Raw genomic sequence first — 21,703 nt, 5'->3', positions numbered from 1 at the left:
ACATGCAATAAATGCTGGAGAGGATGTGGAGAGAAAGGAACCCTCTTACACTGTTGGTGGGAATGCAAACTAGTACAGCCACTATGGAGAACAGTGTGGAGATTCCTCAAAAAATTGGAAATAGAACTGCCATATGATCCAGCAATCGCACTCCTGGGCATACACACCGAGGAAACCAGAATTGAAAGAGACACGTGTACTCCAATGTTCACTGCAGCACTGATTATAATAGCCAGGACATGGAAGCAACCTAGATGTCCATCTGCAGGCGAATGGATAAGAAAGCTTTGGTACATATACACAATGGAGTATTATTCAGCCATTAAAAAGAATACATTTGAATCAGTTCTAATGAGGTGGATGAAACTGGAGCCTATTATACAGAGTGAAGTAAGCCAGAAAGAAAAACACCAATACAGTATACTAACACATATATATGGAATTTAGAAAGATGCAAATGATAACCCTGTATACACAGACAGCAAAAGAGACACAGATGTATAGAACAGTCTTTGGGACTCTATGGGAGAGGGTGAGGGTGGGATGATTTGGGAGAATGGCATTGAAACACGTATGTTGTCATATGTGAAACGAATCACTAGTTCAGGGTCAATGCATATTATAGGATGCTCGGGGCTGGCATGCGGGGATGACCCAGAGGGTGGATAAAGGGAGAAGGGAGGTGGGAGGGGGGTTCAGGAGGGGGAACTTATGTAAACCCGGGGCAAATTCATATCAATGTATGGCAAAACCAACCAATATAATATTGTAAAATAATTTCTTCCAATAAAAAATAAATTAACTACAAAAAATAAAAAAAAAAATAAAAAAAAAATAAAAACAACAGAAACCACAGTAAGTTGTTCACCAGATCAGTAAATATCACATTCTTTCAGATGAGCAGACCAAGGCTCAGAGAGGCGCAGGCTCCAGCCCAGGCACCGCCAGTGGGCAGGGGGCAGAGCTGGGATTCCATCCAGCCTCTGTGCCACAGATCAGAAGTGCTGGCAAGGCCGTGCCCTGATTACGATGGTCATGAACTCTGTGCCAGGCTACAAAGGGAGCCTTTCATGTGCATGTCCCCTGGGCTCTAGAGAGCAGGTAGTAATATTACTGTCCTCGATTTATAGTGAAAACTGAAGGTTAAAAAAGGAACCTGTCAAACAGAGAAACTTGTGTTTAACTGGAGCCTCTAGACCTCAGTCCATCTGCTCAACTCAGATTCTACAACACTGGAGCTCCCCAGGGACAAAGGGCAGGCCATGAACGCAGGCCCTCCCCGAATTCTCGTCCTGTAACCCTCGCACACGCCAGAAACCACGCGTTCTCAAAGCAGGTAATATTGCCTCCAAAGGGGTAAAAATGGCTTTCAGGGAGGGGGTGAAAAAGTCTGAGGGATTTCAGATGGGGCCCTCCAAAGTTCAACCTATCCAAACAGCATAAATAGTAGGTGTGGTATTACAATTTCAGAGAAGCAGGCAACGAGAGGAAACAAAACACTCACATAAGTTACCTTCAAGGGATATAATTTTTAAAAGATCAAGAAATACTGCCCTGAGTGAAACATATAAACTCAATCACCTTTCTGAAAAGTAATAAATATACACACACAGGCTTCCCAGGTGGCTCAGTGGTAAAGAGGTGGCCTGCTAACACAGGAGATGCAGGTTCAATATCTGGGTCGGGAAGATCCCCTGGAGAAGGCAATGGCAGCCCACTCTAGTATTCTTGCCTGGAGAATTCCACAGGCAGAGGAGCCTGGCGGGCTACAGTACACACATGCGTACACACAGTACACACACACACACACAGTAAGAGCAGACAGCTGCAGAATGTGTGCTCAGGGCCATTGCTGTGTCGAGTACTTTCCACATCCCAATCCTTAGACTTTCAGGACGCTCGACAAGGTAGAAATGTCACCATCATCCTCTTTGTACCAATGAACAGGACAGGAAGAGGTGAGCTAACGGGCCTGAGGCTTTACCCAGGGTGTGGGGTGCCAAGGCCTGCCAGCAGCCCACGTTGCACTGGGGGAGTCACAGGGCATGTACAACCCTACTCTAGGCCCCTCCCTGCCTGCACAAATCCACAGAGAGCTCAGGACTAAAAAGGCAGGACAGCCATCATAATACCCCAGAACCCAGCAGCAGAGAGCGATGGTCAGGTGGAGGGCACTCAGGATGCGAGGGGGCCTGCTCCTTCTGTGCATCAGGACACACCTGTCGGGAAGTGTGGACGACACGAGCCACCGTCCCTGGTTCAGCAGAGGCTAAAGGCGAAAGCTCTGGGGTTTGGACACGTGGGCACGCAGATGAGGCCAACAGAGGAGTCAGGCAGGGGCCTCGTCGGGCACGGGCCCTGTGGCACTGGGCTGGGCAACTCTGCCTTCTTCCCCAAGCACACAAATCAAGAATGAGTGATGGGTGGTTTTTAGTTTTCCATCGCTTTCAGTAATTTTCCAATAAAATGTCCCAGCACGTAATCAGAATTAAGCAACCCCATGACCGTTTCCAGGGGTGACCTCGATCAAGACAAGTTTTCCCAGGGAAGACCTCCCAGTGACCTTCAAGCAAAGGGTGGGACCCCCGGCCTTGCTTCCTGAGGGCAATGTGGTCCGGGAGCCAGGCCACAAGCATCCACGTGGCGGCTCCAAACCCGCAGCCGGCTCTGCCCCGGCTTCAGATCCACCCAGGGGGGACGAGCTGGGCCGTTCGCCTCATGGGCACATGTGTGCTCCCAGATGTGTGTGTGTGGTGTGTGCAGAGTGTCTGGGGGTTCATGTATGATTTATGGGGTGTCTGTAAGTGTGTGTGTGGGTGTGTGTGTAGAGTGTGTGTGGGGTGCATGTATGATTCACGGGGTGTATGTGAGTGTGAGTGTGTGTGTGTGTCTGTGCACGCATGCACTGAGCTCACCTCCAAGTCTCTGGGCCACACAGAGGGACGTGGGAAAGGAGACGGGGTGGGGACTGGAGGACTTGGTCCCTGGGGACAAGGCCGCCAGCAGGGCTGTGCCCTCTCTGATGACCACAAGACTCAGGCCCCGAGGGAGACAGGCCCAAACAAACTCCCAGCCCGGACACGCTGCCCAGACATACCAACAACCGGGCCCAGGCTCTGGACAGTATCTCCCGGTCCTCAAGGGCACATTCCTGGGCGCTGAGGTGCGTTCTGCCCTTGGCTGGTTCTCGGCCCCCTCCCAGCTGGGTGGACTCTGGAGAGTCAAGCCCCAGAGTCAAGCCTCAGCATCCGCCCTTGCAGTAAGCGCCTCTCGGAGGTGAGGGTGCCTCGCCAGTAAGCGCCCCTCGCTGGTAAGGGCCCCTCAGTGGTAAGCGCCCCTTGGCCTTGGTGGTGAGGGCCCCTCGGCGGTGAGGACACCTTGGCGGTGAGCACCCTCGGCGGTGAGCGCTGTGATGCTCCCCTCCTGGGCACCGTTACTGCCCCGCCCCCGCCGGGCCCAGCCACTCCTCCACCAGCATCAGGCCCAGGCCTCCTGAGGGCCGTGGCTCTCCTACTTGCCTCTGCCTGGAACTCTGGGCCCATCACCCTTGGCCTGAGCGGCTGTTCCATGTCATTCCAGCTTCAACTCAGCTTTTCTCTTCTCAAAGGCCTTCCTATAACCTTCCCACTTAAGACCCTTTACCGTGCGACCCTTCCTCACCTCTTCAAAGCACTTATCCACTCTATGAAATCACATTCATGTTCACTTGATTTTCCCCCCTCCACCTCCTTTCTGGAAAGTATCGCCCTAAAAGTAGAACCTCAGCTGCAATCATCCACCATCATGCTCCCCTTGCCTCAGAACAAAGTCCAGTAGATAAGAGGGAAACAAAAAATACACGTTGAGAAATTAACCCAAAAGTATGATAGAGAGCCCTGAAGACTCGCACTGCCGTGAGCTGGTGTCTTCAAAGGTCTACCTGGTCTGTTCCCAGTTACACAAATAACTCCTGTGATTTACTCACACTGTTTTCTGCTATTAAAAAAAAAAAAAAAAAGCACAGAATACATTTTCAAGGGATTCCCTCACCTGAAGGTGAAGTGGCCTATGACAGATACGGTCAGAAGCAAGAAAGAGCCTCTCAAGGAATCTCAGTGCCCAGCCCCCAAGCCCACCTTCCCCATCCTCACGGCAGCCAAGTCTGTGAGTGGGTCTGACAAGAACAGGATGCCGGGACCCTTCTTGCAGGGGCTGAGGACATGCATAAAATCACAAACTGGTGAAATGCATGGCTGGGGAGGGGATGCCAATATGCTCCCAGTGAGTTCTGCAGGAGAACAATAAAATGCATTCCACCTCACACATAAGAAAGCCCCTGCATGTGTGTGTGTGTGTGTTGTCATGGTAAGGATCGTATCCAGTAGTCAAAACCCACTGGGACAGCAGGTAGACACACAGCACAGAGGAGGGAGGAAGGGAGGGAGGAGGCTGTGTGTCATGAACCAGAGAGACACGGGAGGCTCCTCCTGTGCCCTCAGTCACGCTAACGTCCAAGAGCTAAAGGACACAGTCCAGGACATGGCCCCTGTCCCTGGGGAGAAGGACAGGACCACCAGAGAGCATCCCCAGAATAGAAGTAGGCGGAGGCTCCCCGGCTGTGGGCACTGGCAGGCCACAGGATCGCTGAAGGCCACACCACCAGCTATATAAAGGTTGTGTCGTGGCCGTGACTGAGCCCGGGGTGGAGAGGGCTCTTAATTACAGCCGCGGCTCTGGGGCTGGGCCTCCGCCCCACACTCTGCAGGAAGTCAGGCTGAGATCCCATCCCCTGGGTACTTCGTCAGGCCACGGAGGGGCAGGATCTGACGCCCTGCCATGGAGGTGCTTCCCTGGATGAGCCCAAGTGAGCCACAGGCCGGAGCAGACCTTAGGGGAAGTCACTGGGCAAGGCCACAGAGCTCATGATGCTAGAAACCTGTCTCTGACAACACCGCCATGTGTGCTTGCTGCTGCTGCTGGTTGTCCACTAAGTTTTCAGATCATCTCTGTCATTTATAAAATGAGGATAAAGATTTCTTCAGCTACCATAACCTTCATCTGTCTATTGACCAAACAGCCACTGGTCACCGTGCAGGAGCCAGGGCCGGACCAGGCCCTGGTAGGGTTCAGTAATGAGACATCTGATGGGATTACTACGGAAGGACAGCTCAGAAAAGCTCAGACTCGCGGGCACTGGGTGCTGAGCTGGATGAAAAGTCAAAGGCCTGATTCCCTGTGATCCTGGGTAAGCCTCTCGGCCCCTCACTGCCGTCAGCGACAGAAGGAAAATTTATTTAGGGGATTGGGGTGAGACTTCAAAGCCATGGTGGGTTTAAAGATGGTTCCTGAATATCCAAACTTAGTGGGAAGAGCTCAGCCCCTGCGGTCAAACAGAGTGAGGTCAAACTCCCAGGTCTGCTCCCAGCCAGTAGAGCCACTTCAGGAGTGACCTGAACTAGCCGCCCCACCGAGGGACCAGGAGTGGCCACGGGGTAAAAGGCCACAGGGTAAAAGCACATCAGCATTGTGAATACGAACTCTGCGAGAGGACTGACGTGGAAAGGAAGCCATAGATGCATAGAAAAAAAAAAAAAATCAGCTGGTGGCACTAAGTTGGCCTATTTGCCGCTATGATTTAGGAGGCAGGTTATGGGAATTCTGCCCCAAGCAGTGAGGGATGATGGCATTCTGAGGCCTGAGAAGCAGAAGGGCAGTTCGAGTCCACGGCTGGTCCAGGAGCAATTTAGACAATGAGAAGCTTCTGCAGCGGCCACCCTGAAAAAGCACAGCCTAATCCCAGGCCTGGTCCTGTCCCTGCGTCACCTCCTCCTCTGCTCACATGGTCACTCCCAGCTGGGCTTCCAGACCACAGCAGGGCAGCCACAGCCCCACACCCCAGCCTGTGCTGCCTGAGGGCTGGGGCTGGGCACCCACCCGGACACTGGCCCCTCACCTCCTGTGCGCTGAGCTGGGACTCAGCTCCCCCTCTGTCCCCCCGAACTGCTCTGCCTCCCTCCTATAGCCGGGCTGGCTGGAAAGCAGGGGCTCTGGAAGCAGTCAGACCTCAGTTCCTATCTGCAGCGTCAGCATCATAGAAGATGGAGGAGGAGGAAGCGGAGGAGGAAGACGCTCATATGGAGGCTTCAAACATAAAGTTAAGTTTTCTGGCAGCCACAATTTTAAAAAAGTAAAAAGAACTAGGTAACATTACTTTTAAGAATATGTTGTATCGAACCCTGAATTTCCAGAATGTGTGTGTGCTGTGTGCTTCGTCTCTCAGTCGTGTCCGACTCTTGCGACCCCATGAGGTGTAGCCCACCAGGCTCCTCTGTCCATGGGATTCTCCAGGCAAGAATACTGGAGTGGGTTGCCATTTCCTTCTCCAGGGGAAATCTTCCCAACCCAGGAATCCAACCCAGGTCTCCTGCATTGTGGGCAGACTCTTACTGACTGAGCTACAAGGGAAGCCCCAAATTTCCAGAATACTATCATTTAAATATGCAATTAATATAAAAATACACATGAGATGCTTTACACTCTTTTCATACCTTGTTTTTCAAAAGCCGGTGGGTATGGCACTCAGGCACTTCTCAGTCTGGACCAGCCACAGACTGGTCACTGGCCACACATGATGGCCAGTGCATGACCAGGGCACCAGTTTCCCCACATGCAAATCGTGAGCACTGACACCGCCCCTTCCCCCCACCCCAACTGGGCTGGGTAAGAACACAGTGTGAGTAAAACGCAAATATTCTCCCCAGCCTTCAAAACATTTGGTGCTCAGAGAACAACGGTCTCTCTTAGTGCTGTTCACCAACCGCCGACTCTGTAAGTCAGGTTGGGGTCCTTCTCCCACAGATGTGGACTGCCATAGGGAGGAGGTATGATTCACCCCTCACCCCCCACACCCCAGCCTGCCTTTTCCAGACATTCATCAACCTTCAACATCTAGTCGTTCCTCTCTGCTCACCAACATACACACAAGGGAAACAGTTATTGTTGGCAAGGATTTCAGATTTGCTGAGTATGCTTAGTCTTTGCATTTGGGAGGCAGCAGATCATTGCGTGAGTTGCTTCCAGTGTGCACAGCACAGAATCCACTGCAGGCTGCTGCCCCTGATTTCTTTTTCAACAACATTCAGGCAGCTCCTCCTCCCTCCTAGGCTCCGTTCCAGGCACTGGTACCCCTAGGAACAGCCTTTCCCTGGTGAGGATTGTATTCCGTGGGTGAAGGCAGCTCTGATACAGACAAACTAACAGAAATTTCAAACAGCAGGAGGCAACCAGCATGCACAGTCTGTGGTATAATAATCTGTCACCTCCCTGCTGCCTCCAGGAGAAGCAGCTTCCCAAGGACAAGAAGGACATCAGCTCCAACACCGCATCCTGGACACCTAGCATGTGCCTGGCAGTGGACTCACTCAGTGCGTGACTGTTCAATGAATGAATGAGTGGACAGATGGATGGATGGATGGACTGAAGTGAACCAATGCCAACTACAACGCATGGGTGGGTTGAAGTTGAATGAGTGAACAGATTAGTGTGAATCCACCATGGCTGTTGAATGAATAAATGAACGAGTGGATTGGACGGACTGAATGATCACGACACTGGAAACCCATATCGTTACTCTCGGATCTCCCCAGTCATCAGTGAGAAGCCCCTGCGGGAACAGCCCGGATTCAGACCGTGAATCCCCCGCAGGTGTCCTCCTATGCCAAGGGACTTCTGGCTGTTTCGATGCTGTGGGGCTCCTTGATTTAACCCACCACGTGCTTTCCACTATGATACTGCTCGCTTTCTGTTTTGTTTTGCTTTGTTTCTAATTGAAGCAATTGTGAAGAGATTTTGCTTCCTGAGTCTCCAGAATAGAGCGGACCCTCTCAGCCTCCAGCTGTATTTACGAACCGGATTCCCTTCAGATGACTAAGAATAACTCGACTCTTCCCTCCATTCAGGCATGTGGAGAAGCCTGCGAGGGAGAGTCCTGACTTTCTCCTGACATTTCCACAGCAGATGCGTGACATGCTGGCAGGCTGGACCTGCATCCTTTCCCCTTAGGTCTGGTCCCTGGTGTTCTTGCCGGGGTCAGACCCCTTTCCTCCAGGGAGGAGAGGCAGTAACTGACCCCACTCCTCAATGTCAAACAGGGTCCTACGGTTCAGGCCCAGAGAGTCAGCCTGCCTTCACTCCAAGGTTACAGTGATCAGCTGGGGACAGTCACAGAGCCTACAGGCATCCAGCTAGACGAGTCCAAGCCTGTGGGGTCACCCTCTCCTTTCCTGGGTCCAACCCACACCTGCTCTTTCTCTGTCCTGCTCAGGCCTGTGTCACCCAGCCCCTTCGCTGGCTGCTGTGGGATGAGGTCAGCCAGCCGGGCGGGCAGGGAGTGAGGCAGGGACTCCTTTCCTGCTCCCTCTGGGTCACAGCCGAGCGGGCCGCCGCGATCGTCCCCAAGACGAGAAGACCAGAGCGCGTGATGGGCAGACCCTCCCCACCCAGGGGCCCGGCTCCCTGCCATCCCTGCTCCTGCCGCTGGCTCCTGGTGCCTCCCTCTCCCTCCCTGACCTCAGTCTCCTCCAAACAGAACCTCATCAGCACCTCTTCCATCCACACTGGTCACTGCCGGACCCTGACACACAAATCTGCCAAGAACAGAATTAACACGAAAGCGAGCAGAGCAACAGGAGAGTAAGAGGGCTTGGTCTCCGCTCAGGGCTGCCCGACTTCTGGCCTTTGCATCCTGGGTGATGTCCATGTGCCTTACTCCTTCAGCAAGTTACAGTGGGGTTTTCTGTTACCTGTGATCATTGTCCCTGACTCAGACCCAGGGTCAGTGGTGGTGAAATCTGTGTTCTAGGGGCACAGGGGGATGAGGCCTGTGGGCAGAGGCTGACGACCCAGATTCTGTGCCCACACTGCCATTTTATTACCTGGGCAACACGATCCAGTGATCTGACCTCTCCAGGGTTGTCCAAACCATTCCCAAAACCATCCCCTGGGAGGGGGAACCTCTTCAAAATCTAGATTCTGCTCTGCCACGACGAAGAACCACTTTGAACTCAAGCTGCCAGCATGAAGAAAGGCTGGGGAGGGGGGGTCAACTGGGTGCTTATAGACCTTGAGTCACCAGGCTGGATGACTGCCCCTTGGCTGCACCTGGGTCCGAGGGCCCGCCTCTTGTCAGCCGGTATTTCTGGCCATATCCACCTACATCAAGTCTCCACCTGGCCTTGCTGGAGGAGCTCATCCTCCCTTCCTCCTCTTCCTGACGTGGTGCCATCACCTCTCTGGACTGCTGCTGAGGGCCCCGCAGGCCTTGCAGCTGTGCCCCCCTGGATCTCAGCATTCAGCAAGAAGGGGAGCATCTGTATCTTAGGAGGCTGTAACGAGGGTCAAATGAAGTCACTATGGAAGTCCACAGCCAGTGAACTGCACCCTACGGAGCAGGTGAGTGGCCCTTAACCCTCTGGGCATCCCTTTCCTCATCTGTAAAACAGGCCTGGGCATCCACCCTCAACACCATTCTCTGAAGTTGCCCAGCTGTCTTGAGAAGGGGCTCACTAACCAGCCAGCATTCCTTTCTCCACAAAGATCTGACCATGTCACGTCCTGCCCAGAACCCTCAATACTTCCCCATGCACACAAGGCCCCCCTTTATCCAGGTCTTGACAATCACACAAAGCCACCAGCCCCCACTCTGTTCCTTTCCTCCAATCATTATATTTCATTGACTAAACGTTGCCATCTCATCCTGAAGCGTGTGTTCTTTCTTCTAAACTAAGTGCCACCTCCTCCAGGAAGCCCTTCCTCATTCTCAAGGTCACCATCCACCAAAACCACAGCAGGACCTCACCCACCACATTCCTTTTTTTGGTGTCTTTCCCAATATCTAGATGAGGAACAGATTTCATTTTCTTAGGCTTCAAAATCACTGCAGATGCTGACTGCAGACATGAAATTAAAAGACGCTTACTCTTTGGAAAAAAGCTATGACAAACCTAGACAGTATATTAAAAAGCAAAGACATTACTTTGCTAACAAAGGTCCATCTAGTCAAAGCTATGGCTTTCCCAGTAGTCATGTGTGGACCATAAAGAAGGCTGAGCGCTGAAGAATTGATGCTTTCGAACTGTGGTGCTAGAGAAGCCTCTTGAGAATGCCTTGGACAGCAAGGAGATCCAACCAGTCCATCCTAAAGGAAATCAATCCTAAATATTCCTTGGAAGGACTGATGCTGAAGCTCCAATACTTTGGCCACCTGATGTGAAGGGTCAACTCACTAGAAAAGACCCTGATGCTGAGAAAGACGGAAGGCAGCAGAAGGGTATGGCAGGATGAGATGGCTGGATGGCATCACTGACTCAGTGGACATGGGTCTGAGCAAACTCCAGGAGACGGTGAAGGACAGGGGATCCTGGCGTGCTGCAGTCCATGGGGTTGCAAAGAATCGGACACGACTTAGAGGCTGAACAACCACAGATAAGGAAAGCCTGAGGGCAAGGGCTGTGTCTTATCTTTTTCTGTCGGCCCAGGAATCAGCACAGTTCAGTTCAGTTCAGTCGCTCAGTCGTGTCCGACTCTCCGCGACCCCATGAATCACAGCACGCCAGGCTTCCCTGTCCATCACCAACTCTCAGAGTTCACTCAAACTCATGTCCACAGAGTCGGTGATGCCATCCAGCCATCTCATTCTCTGTCGTCCCCTTCTCCTCCGGCCCCCAACCTTTCCCAGCATCAGAGTCTTTTCCATTGAGTCAACTCGTTGCATGAGGAGGCCAAAGTATTGGAGTTTCAGCTTCAGCATCAGTCCTTCCAATGAACATCCAGGATCGATCTCCCTTAGAATGGACTGGTTGGATCTCCTTGCAGTCCAAGGGACTCTCACAAGGCTACACAAAAACAGATTCCCAGTAAGAACCTGTGAATAAGTGGAGATTAAGAGAGTCAACACAGAGAAAAAGCCACAGAGTGCTAAAGAAACGGAAAGAAGCATCAGGTCTCAGACAAGGCTTAGCTGCAAGGCCGGCCCATCCCTGAGACCAGGTCCTTGCAGCTCTGGCCAGCTGTTCCCACTGTCAGTCCCTCCTCCACTGCTCCAGCCTCCTGCCCCTGTCTAGGTGGGACCCTCGGGGCTCCCTGACCCAGGCCTCAGTCCCCCAGAGAAGTCAGTAAGACAGAGGCTGACGCTGCTCCCTGCCCCCACCTGGGCCCTGGAGAGGGAAGTTACCGGCAAGGAAGGAATGTCACCCCAGTGAAGCAGGCACAGGCTGAAGCTGGGGAAAGGCTGGCACGGGAGAAACCCACTCCAGCCCCTCCTGTCCTGGAGAGGGGGCTGGCCTCAGGATGACCCCACTAGAATCTTGAGGTCAGCACCCAGGTCAGAGCCCGAGAGGCCCCTGGCTCTCTGCCCAGTTGTCCCCCCACTCCACCCACACACTCTCCCCTCTCTCATCCCCCCAGCCCCAGCCACAGTCAAGATTCCAGACAAATAACTTGGAGGCCTGGGGTGATCTCAGAGAGCAACAGGTCAAGAGCCCCTGGCCTCTGGGACCAGTGGCAGCCATCATCTTGAAGTGGCTGCCTTGGGCTTGCCGGGGACAGTTCCTGAAGGCAGTCTGTGCCCCGTTCTTTCATGATCTTTCACTGTGACACCTCAGGAGAGGGGCAGGACCCGGCAGGATCTCTCACCTCTGCGAGCAGGTGCTTGGGCAAGGCCTCTGCAAGCACCTGCCCTGACTCAAGGGCCCTGAGAAGCCAGTGCATGGTCCCCATGGCAGATATGGAACTGCAACCAGAGACATGTAACCAAACTGAGTATGCATGAAGCTCCACCCAAAGACATGTAACCAAACTCTGAGGCTGGATGGGGTTTAGGACCCAGCCCTCTTGAACTTTCTTTCCCTGGACTCAGGGCCCAAGGCACAGGGCCCAGGGTACCCTGAGGGGAGGGGGTGGGTTGTGCACGCTGGGGGTGGGTGCGCGAGGGTTTCCCGGTTCCTGAGCAGCAGAGAAGCCGCCGGGTGTCCTCAGGCCCGCCTCTGCCTGGAAGCTGGGTCTGCTCCCCGCCCCGCCCGCCCCGGGCACGGCCCCCACTCACTCTCGCATAGGCGGCGCCGCAGCTTGCCCCGGATCTTGTCGATGGCATCGAAGTCGGACACGTGGAAGACGTGCGCCGCCGTGGGCTCGGAGGCGATCTCCTCCAGCTCCTCGCGCAGCGCCTCGCCCACGCCCACGGCAAAGATGCGGATGCCGGCGCGGCGCGCGGCCGTGGCGGCGGGCAGCACCAGGTCCTGGCTGCGGCCGTCGGTCAGCAGGATGGCCACCTGCTTGAAGGCGCGGTCCCCAGGGCGGCCGCCGGCGCGCGGCGCGAAGCTGTGGCGCGTGATGAAGCGCAGCGCGTCGCCCGTGTGCGTGTGGCCGCCGTGGTAGGCCAGCTGCCGCGCCGCCGCGCGCACCGCGGCCCGCGAGCCGAAGCGGCCCAGCTCGAAGGCCGTGGCCGGGCGGTCGCTGTAGCGCACCACGCCCACCCGCGTGCGCTCCGGGCCCACCTCGAACGTGTCCACCAGGTTGGCCACCCACTGCCGGACCTTCTCGAAATTCTCCTTGCCCACGCTCGAGGAGGAGTCCAGCAGGAACACCAGGTCGTAGTGGACGGTTTTGCAACCTACAGGGGCAACGGGAAAGGCAGGGTCCTTGCGGGGGGCTGGAGGGGTGGTCACCCCGGGTCCCCGAGACCTGCCTCCAGGCCCCGCCCGCTCCGTGGGGTGGAGGGGGGCGGAGGGAAGGGAGGAGGGCTGGGCTGCCCCCTTAAAGCCCCAACCTTGTTCCCTAAAAGCCATGTGATGGGGAGTCTCCCCAGGATTGCTGTGAAGTTCACCTGACTACGTATACAGTTAATATGTACACTCACATATATATAGTGAATAACGTATAAATATATATTATATACTATAGATAATTTATATATTATTTATACAAATAAATAACATAATTATATATATTATATATTATGTACTGTATATAAGTATATATGATTATATATAGGTTACAGATATATTCACGTAAGTGAATAATAGTCATGTAACACTACTGACTACTCCTCCTACTATGCTGGTTCAAAAGTGACTTCATTGTCTTTCAAACCTGCAAAAGGCAATCCAAAAAGCCTTCAAATGCTCATATTTCCATCTGGGCAGAGATAACTACTGCTAAGCCACGGTGTATTTATTATGCTGTTGGCAGAAGCGGGCCTGTGCCCATGGCACTGATATATAAGCTGGTTCCCAGCACCCAGTGATGCTTCAGGAGCCCATTTCCAGTGTGATAATGCTGGTTTCCATGGCTGCAGAGATTCCACCGCAGGGATGAACATAATTTATTTAGCCAGTCCTCTCCTGTCAGATAGTTAAACAGTTCACAGTGTCTCACTATTAGAAATCATATAAAATGGATTGCATTCATATATTTTAGAAAGTCTACCGTGCTTTATAAAAATATGCTCATAATTTTACAAATATAAACTTTATATACGCTATATGACACTTTTGATTAAATAAAATGCGGCACTATAATTTATTTCTGATCCACAGGGCAGCCCTGTGCAGAGAGCTTGCTGGTCCCCATTTTACAGTTAGATAATAGGAAGAAAAGTGTTCTCTAAACTTCAAAGTGATGCACAAGTAGACAGGGGAATCATCAAAATGCCCTTGCCTCGATTTTTCCAGAATCTGAGTCTTGGCCATGACAACAGGAGCAGTGGATCAGGCTTCTGGAAACACTTGGCACAGACAGTTGATCAGTGAAAATAAATTTTTTAAAAAAAAGACAGATGGCACTTTGTTAAAACGTCCAGTTGGCAAAAATAAAAATATTGACTGTGGTGGCCAGTGAGGATGTAAGGAGAATGCCTTTATGGGCTCAAGGAGTGAGTCTGGGGTTTGTCACCCCCATTGTCAGAGTCCTAAAAGCCTTGTATCTTTGAATCCGCCAATTCCAGATTCAGTGATTTACTTAAAGAAAAACAGCAGATAAATAGAAAGGGCAAAAGTAAAGCTGTAAGGAAGTTCACGGCAGCACTGCCAAGCAAAATCCCGGAGCCTGCCTTCACGGGTACGCATAAGGACCGCTTAAACAATACTCCGCCTGCATCACTCAGTGGAACGCCAGGTGGCCACCACGGTTACGACCATGTTTACCAACATGGATAGACCTTCCACTCTATCACTGCCGCATTCACCAATGTGGATGCATTTTTCACTCTATCATCTATCATTAGGTATGAAAAGCACGTGTGTGTGTGTCTGTGTGTGTGTGTGTCTGTGTGTACAACTGTGTACTGAGGAGAGACGCTACAAAAAGAATCATTGCTTCTTTCTGGCAAGCAGAGCCATGAGTGAATTGTAGTAGTAGCCATGAGTTCTGTGTAGTCCTGATCTTGTGTTTACACACAAGGCATTAAGTTCAAAAAACAAAAATAATAAAGCTAGGTATATTTACACACACACACGCACACACACACGCACACACGCATACGTCCTCATCCCACCCTGCTCCAGCGCACCCCTTGAATTTTCCACGTCTGCCTTCCCCTCTAGTATTTTTTTTTATCAATCATTTTATTTTATTTTATTTCTAAAAAAGAATTTTATTAAAAAAGCACAAATGCAAAGAAATGAACAGAGGAAAATTTATGCGTCGAACCTGGACTGGTCACTTATGATAATATACCCCCTCTAGTGTTTTAAAATCCAAGTCCAATTGGCTGAGAAGCCGAGGTGAACCCCTGCCTTCACAGAACAGATCCCCTAACAGGATTAGAGCTTTCGAAGTGTGTTTGCCCAGATGTGTGGACTCAGAGAAAACTCTTGGAGAGTTTTTCCCCTGGACACAAAAGGTCATCCTTTTGCCTTTGGGACAGTGATGTTCCAGCCTGATCGGGGTGATTGCTGCCCACGGCTCTAACCGTTGAGGTGATGTGGTTGTAGGCGGCAGAAGGTTCATTCGTGCGTGAGGCCTCACCACGGGGCCACTTTCTCTGGAGGCCAGGGCACAAGTGAGGTTGTGGGCAGGTGAGCATGAAGGGCAATGAGGCGGGAGGGCCCCTGGTTTCTGGCCTTGGTCCTGCCATGCGCAGGGGCCTGGTGACCCTGCAGAGTGCTTTCCACTCCATGAAATGGAGGTGGAGACAGAAGGTCCTCAGGTCTCCCCACTTCTGAATTTGATAATCCTGGTGCCAACTGGGCACTTGCAGCTGTCCCAGGGCACACAGAAATCTCCTCGAAAGGCCCGTGTTCCCCACACAGAAAACAGGATGTCCACACTCATCACTGTCTGTCTAGCTACCCCAGCTTTATGAGTCGCAGGCAGAATAGACCTTTGTAAAGTGATGGAGAAACGCAAGCCTTTTGGGGTTGTTGTTTTCCTCTTCTTTGGAGGGCTCAGATAAACAGCTTGACTCTAGCTCAGCCCTGCCCATTCCTTCAACTTCACAGGGGCAGGAGTGGGGCGTTGGGGTGGGGTCTCTCTTTTTTTCCAACATTTTTAAAAATCAAAGTATAGTTGATTTACAATATTGTATTAGTTTCAGGGCTTAGAGCAAAGTGATCTGCTTATGCATATTTATGTATCGATCTATAGTCTTTTTAAAAATTCTTTTCCATTATAAGTCACTACAAGATATTGAATATAGTCCCCTGGACTGCACAGTAAATCCTTGCGGTTTACATAGTTTTTATCCAATACTGTACATCTGTTGCCTCAGTTCCTTATCTGTAAATGGGGCAGCGTTTCACACCCCGCCATCCAGCGGCAGTTCTCTCCCTGAGACCAGGTCCAGCTGTGTACTGCAGACCCAGCATGCAGGCTCGGGGCTAGATGCCATGATAGACCAAGCCGCTGCCGTCCCTGACTCCTTCCCCAGGTACCCCACGGACCGTGACTCCTCCTCAGATGGGTGGGCAAACCATCCTGTCACTTCTTACCCCTCCTGCCCAGGCTGTCTCTGCTCCCATAACTTCCCCACTTCCTGGCCGCTCACTGTCCCGGCCACCCCTTTAGGCTGGACTCCAGGGCACTCAGTGCCCCTCAGGCTGTGGCCCAAGGTTCTCTCAGGGCCCGGACAAGGCAGCAGGATGCTAACCCCACTGCTGTCCCCGCACTGTGTATGTGGTCAACAGAGACACACCCTCAAAACGTTGTATGATCGACCGCAGACATGTGTTCACTCTCTCACATGTACACACACCCCAGTGGCATGGCTGATTGTGACTCACACTGGCTGGGGGACAGTGGACACCACACCTGGGATGACCCACACCCACACACGTATGGACATACACCCACTGCTCTGTATTCCGCCTATGGCCCTACCTGCCCTCTGGGCCTGACAGCCACGGTCCCCACTCCAAAGCAGCAGCATCCACAGGAGGCAGGCCACGACGCTCCCTCGCAGGCGGCCCATGGCTCTCTCGTGCTTGGGAACCAGCACTTCTTGGCCAGGAAGAGACGCCGTGAGGGTCTACTGGAACATGTCCTGTGTGGAGAAAAAACACCTTTACAGGAGGGCCCTTGCGCTAAGAAACTACAGAGGTAACCTCTGGACCCCCTCATGGGAGGAATTCCCCAGAACCAGCCTCCCAACCCTCTTCACTGCTGAGACTCAATTTTTCACACAGCCAAAGGTGTGACTTTCTAAGAGCAAAGCTCAATGTTACCTCCTGATCCCTGATTCATCCATCTCTCCGGTCCCCATCCATCCATTAGCAGATGCAAATTAATTAATAACCTGCAGGCCTCCTGTTATCTACTCCCTAAGGCTATGACCTGTGACACTAACATCATTATTCTGATCGTATTTTCTACTTTTAGACGTTAATAGGCTGCTTTATTTGTTTAGCATGTCACAAGAGGACATCTCTTTGCCCATATTCAGTTATTTTCTTATAATAGATTTACAGGAAAATACTTGGGGCTCGTCCTATGGGTTTTGAAAGGGCCCTGGTAAGAACTGTCAAACTGCTTTGCAAAAAGGCTGCACTGTTTTCGTTGCCTCCAGCAGTGTAGGAGTGTGTGTGTGGGTGCCCCCTCACTGCGTTCCTGACCACGCAGAGTGGCACGATTCCTTTGATCTTTGCCAACTCAATATCCCTTCTTGCTTTCAATGCATTTCTTTGATCCATTGAGGTTTATTAACTAAATGATTTCCCATTTTGTGTATTTTGTTTTCATGTGGATGGCCGTTTCAAAAACTGTTTGTCATGGCTAATGCCAAGATCCAGGAAAAGGAAACTACTTATAGATGTTGCCATTCATTTATTCATTCACGAATATTTGCCAGTGGCCCTCGTGTGACAGGTTCTGAGGGCAGGCAGATAAATGTCACCACATCCACACTCGCTGACACCTGGGAGACAGGTAAGAAAGACATGGGCCAGAGCAAGGTAGGCTAGTGACACTGACAGAGGGAAGGGGTGTGTATGGGGCTCAGGATCAGGAGGCGGCCTGTCCTGTGACCATTTCAGGAGAAGGTGAGATGACAGTTACCACGTGGAAGAAACCCTAAAAGCTCACAAAAAGCCCTTAGAACCAATAAACAAATTCAGCAAAGTTGCAGAATCAAAAAAAATCAACATTCAAAAATCTGCTGCATTTCTGTCCAGTATCAATGAACAATCCATAGAGAAATTAAGGAAAAGAATTTTATTTACAATAGCATCAAAAAATAGCATGAAATACTTAGGAATAAACTGAACCAAGGAGGTCCAAGACTTGTACACTGAAAACCACAAGTCACTGCTGAAGGGAATTAAAGAAAGGCCTAAATACGCAGTAAGACATCTTCTGTTACTGCTTTATGGTTATAGGGTTTCAGTCTGGGGTAATGAAAATGTTCCAGAAATAGTGCTGATGTTTATGCAATATCTGAATGAACGTGATGCTACAGTCACACACTTAAAATGGTAAATGTTATTTTATATACTTTTTATTACAATAAACCTTATAAATGATGTCCATATCCTTATCTCTGTGAATATGTTACGCTACATAGCAAGGAAGAATGTCAGTTACAGGTGGAATTAAGATTGCAAATCATGACTTCCTTGATGGGCCAGTGGTTAAGAGTTTATCTTCCAACGCCGGGGACATGGATTCAATCCCTGGTTGGGGAATGAAGACCACACATGCCACAGGGCAACTAAACCCATACGCCACAACTGCTGAGCCCACACGCCTCTCTAGAGAGCCTGTGTGCTCCAACTGGAGAAGCCTACACACCGCAGCAAACACCCAGCGCAGCCAATAAATACACAAGGAAATGAAAGAAACAAAGAATAAGTTAACGCTAAAAAGAATAACAACACACAGCTAATCGCCTGACCTTAAAATATGGAGATAACTTGGAGTATCTGGGTGGGCGCCATGTACTCACAGGGGTCCTTCCAAAAGGAAGAATCTGGGTCAGAACACAGAGAGATGGCAGCATGAGAAAGACTTGCTCAGCCATTGTTGTCTCTGAAGACAGAGGAAGGGTCCACAAGCCACGGAATGCAACTGACCTCTGGAAGCTGGAAGAGGCAAGGAACGAATTCTCCCCTCTGGACTTCAAAGGGGACAGCCCTGCCACCCCTTGATTTTATCCCAGTGAGACCCATTTTGGAATTCTGATCTTGAGCACTTTAAGATAATAAATCTTCTTTGCTAAAATTGCTGTATGATTTATCACAGCATCCACAGGACACTGAATTCAGATGACAGTTTAGGGGAATGGAGAGCCCAGTGGATCCTGGGGCACACTGAGTGGTCCCTCCTGGCAACTTCCCACCCTCCCTTTCTCTTCACCTACCATCTACAAATGTTTGTCCAGGCCCTTTTCTCTGGACTAAATCATGTCCCCCCAAATTCACACGTTGAAACCTCAATCCCAAGTGTGATGGTGTTTGGAAGTGGGCTCGTTGGAAGGTGTGTGTGTGTGGTCTCAATCGTCTCTGACTCTGTGACCCATGGACTGTAGCCCACCAGGCTCCTCTGTCCATGGAATTCTTCAGGCAAGAAAACTGGAGTGGATTGCCATGCCCTCCTCCAGGGGATCTTCCCAACCCAGTGACTGAACCCAGGTCTCCTTCCCTGTAGGCAGATTCTTTATGGTCAGAGCCACCTGAGAAGCCCCTTTTGGAAGATACTTAGGTTTAGATGAGGTTATGAGGTTGTGTTCCCCACAATAAATTAGTGTCCTTATAAGAAGAAGAGATCTCAGGAGTGGTTCTCTCTAGTGAGGGTGAACTGGTTGGCCTGACTGTGAAACAGGCAGCAGATTCTGTAACAACCCAGGAGCATCCCCACACCTGGGCTGACCCCAAATCCCAGGCCTCAGGTCAGCACACTCAGCCCTCTCACAGCTCCATCACCTGCCAGCGCCACTAAGAGAAAAGCAGCTTCCGTCAATGGGGGCAGATACAGATGGGGGCAGACCTCGCCGGAAGGTCGGGAGGGTAGAACCTCAACCCAGAGTGCCTGGTGGTGCGAATCCCCGTCAGCCACCAAGTCTGCAATCTCAGAGAGCAACCTAAACTTTCTGCACCTTAGCATCCTCACTGAGGAGTGAGATACGAACAGAACCCACGTTACAGGGTTGCTGCAAGGGGATTAAATAAGAAAACTGCAAGTAAGGGCTTCCCAGGTGGTCCAGCAGTTAAGAATGCACCTGCCCATGCAGGAGACACTGGTTCGATCCCTGCTCCGGGAAGACCCCACCTGCTACAAGGCAACTGAGCCCGTGAGTACAACTACTGAGCCAGCATAGAGCCAGAGAGCCACAGCCGCTGAGCCCGCGGAGAGCCTGTGCTCTGCAACAAGAGAAGCCACTGCAATGAGACGCCAGCCCACCGCAACCAGCGAGGAGCCCCCACTCACTGCAACTACAGAAAGCTGGTGCATAGTAACAAAGACTCGGTGAAAGCAAAAACAAAGAAATAAATCTTAAAAACAAAAAAGAGAAACCTGCAAGTGAAGCTTTAGCACAACCTTAAGGCCGTGTCAGCAACAGAAGCCAGGGCAGGGACTCGAACCCCACCTGCTTCTGCAGCCCATCACCATCCAAGGGTCCCTGTGCACGTGTGCATGCTACGACACTCAGTCGTGTCTGACTCTCCGTGACCGCATGGACTGTAGCCCTCCAGGCTCCTCTGTCCATGGGATCCTCCAGGAAAGAATACTGGAGCGGGCTGCCATGCCCTCCTCCAGGGGATCTTCCCGACTCAGGGACTGAACCTGTATCTCTTATGTCTACCTGCATCTTTACCACTAGCGCCACCTGGGAAGCCCAAGGGTCCCTGTACCTGGGTAAAACCCGGCGTCACTGTAGAGGCTCCACGCTGTATATATCACAGGTCCCATCTCTAGAACAGCCCCATGGTGTGGACACCTGCATCTCCCATTCACAGGCTAGCAAGCCAAGGCTGACAAGCAGGGAGATGCCCCCAGCACACCCAGTTGGTGAAGGGTAGAGCTGCATGTGAAAGCAGGTCCACAGGACTCAGAAATAACTACTCCTTAGGCAATGGCACCCCACTCCAGTACTCTTGCTGGAAAATCCCATGGACGGAGGAGCCTGGTAGGCTGCAGTCCATGGCGTCGCTAAGAGTCGAGCACAACTGAGCGACCTCACTTTCACTTTTCACTTTCCTGCATTGGAGAAGGAAATGGCAACCCACTCCAGTGTTCTTGCCTGGAGAATCCCAGGGACAGGGGAGCCTGGTGGGCTGCCGTCTATGGGGTTGCACAGATTTGGACATGACTGAAGTGACTTAGTAATGGCAGCAGCACAACAATCTCCCCTAGGGCGAGTCTGTGCTGACCTCTGTCCCAGTGAATATGTGGGGAGTTGAAAATTCAGTCTTGCTGTCTGGTCTGCTAAAGAAAAGGCTGGGGAAACGTGTGTGCTGCAAGCCAGGCCCCTTTTAGCAACATCTTCTCTGCAAGGCAGTACTGCGAGCCCCACCCTCCTGAACACGAACCTGGGATCAGGGAGCACAGACAATTCTGCTAGGCACCCAGGCCAGTAAAGTAGGAGCTGCACCTGCCATCAGGCCTGAATGACCAAAGCCTACACTCACCATACATCACTTGCTTACTAAACACCAAGAGTCATTCCCAGGACTTGATACATAATAACTCATCTAATCTGGAAGGCAGGTATCATGAGACCCATTTCACAGATTAAGAAACTGAGGCACAAAGGGCTCAGGAAACCTGCCCTTGACACACACCCAGTAGCCAGGATTCAGTCCCAGGCAGTCACAGGCGCATGGGTATAATCAAGCGTAACAGGGCTTCTCAGGATGTTGGAATCTGGCTGGAGCAACACTTCTTCCTTAAGCACGGAAACACAGACATAGCAAAGGATATAGCCAAAACCAAGCCGCACATCCCCCAGAGGACAGAGAAGGGCCTTCTCTGCTTGCTGGGTTCCATTAAGCGATTTCCAAACATTGAACCAGCCTCGCATGCCTGGGAGACCCTCTGTTTGGCTGTGACTTAGAGTTCCCTTTCAGTTCAGTTCAGTTGCTCAGTCGTGTCCGACACTTTGCGACCCCATGAATCACAGCACGCCAGGCCTCCCTGTCCATCACCAACTCCCGGAGTTCACTCAAACTCATGTCCATCAAGTCGGTGATGCCATCCATCCATCTCATTCTCTGTCATCCCCTTCTCCTCCTGCCCCCAA

The 21,703-nt window shown here is 51.6% G+C and overlaps 1 protein-coding gene across 1 annotated transcript in view; it reads right to left on the bottom strand.

The window, feature by feature from the left end:
- The window catches only part of COL22A1 (collagen type XXII alpha 1 chain), a 210,104-nt gene extending 193,630 nt beyond the window's left edge, over window positions 1-16,474 (bottom strand). Inside the window, exons 1-2 of the mRNA XM_055432494.2 lie at window positions 16,351-16,474; window positions 12,080-12,646 (exon numbers count right to left, since the gene is read on the bottom strand). Coding sequence (XP_055288469.2) covers window positions 12,080-12,646; window positions 16,351-16,441 — 658 coding nt within the window. The 5' untranslated portion in view covers window positions 16,442-16,474. The remainder of the gene's footprint in view (window positions 1-12,079; window positions 12,647-16,350) is intronic.
- Between the last annotated feature and the right edge of the window lie 5,229 nt (window positions 16,475-21,703).

The sequence above is a fragment of the Moschus berezovskii genome, chromosome 16 (assembly GCF_049115385.1).
Source record: "Moschus berezovskii isolate FMDL1 chromosome 16, NW_MosBer_1.0, whole genome shotgun sequence".
Lineage (NCBI taxonomy): Eukaryota > Metazoa > Chordata > Mammalia > Artiodactyla > Moschidae > Moschus > Moschus berezovskii.
The sequence above is the reverse complement of the archived record's forward strand: the minus strand, read 5'-3'. Positions and strand labels throughout refer to the sequence as shown.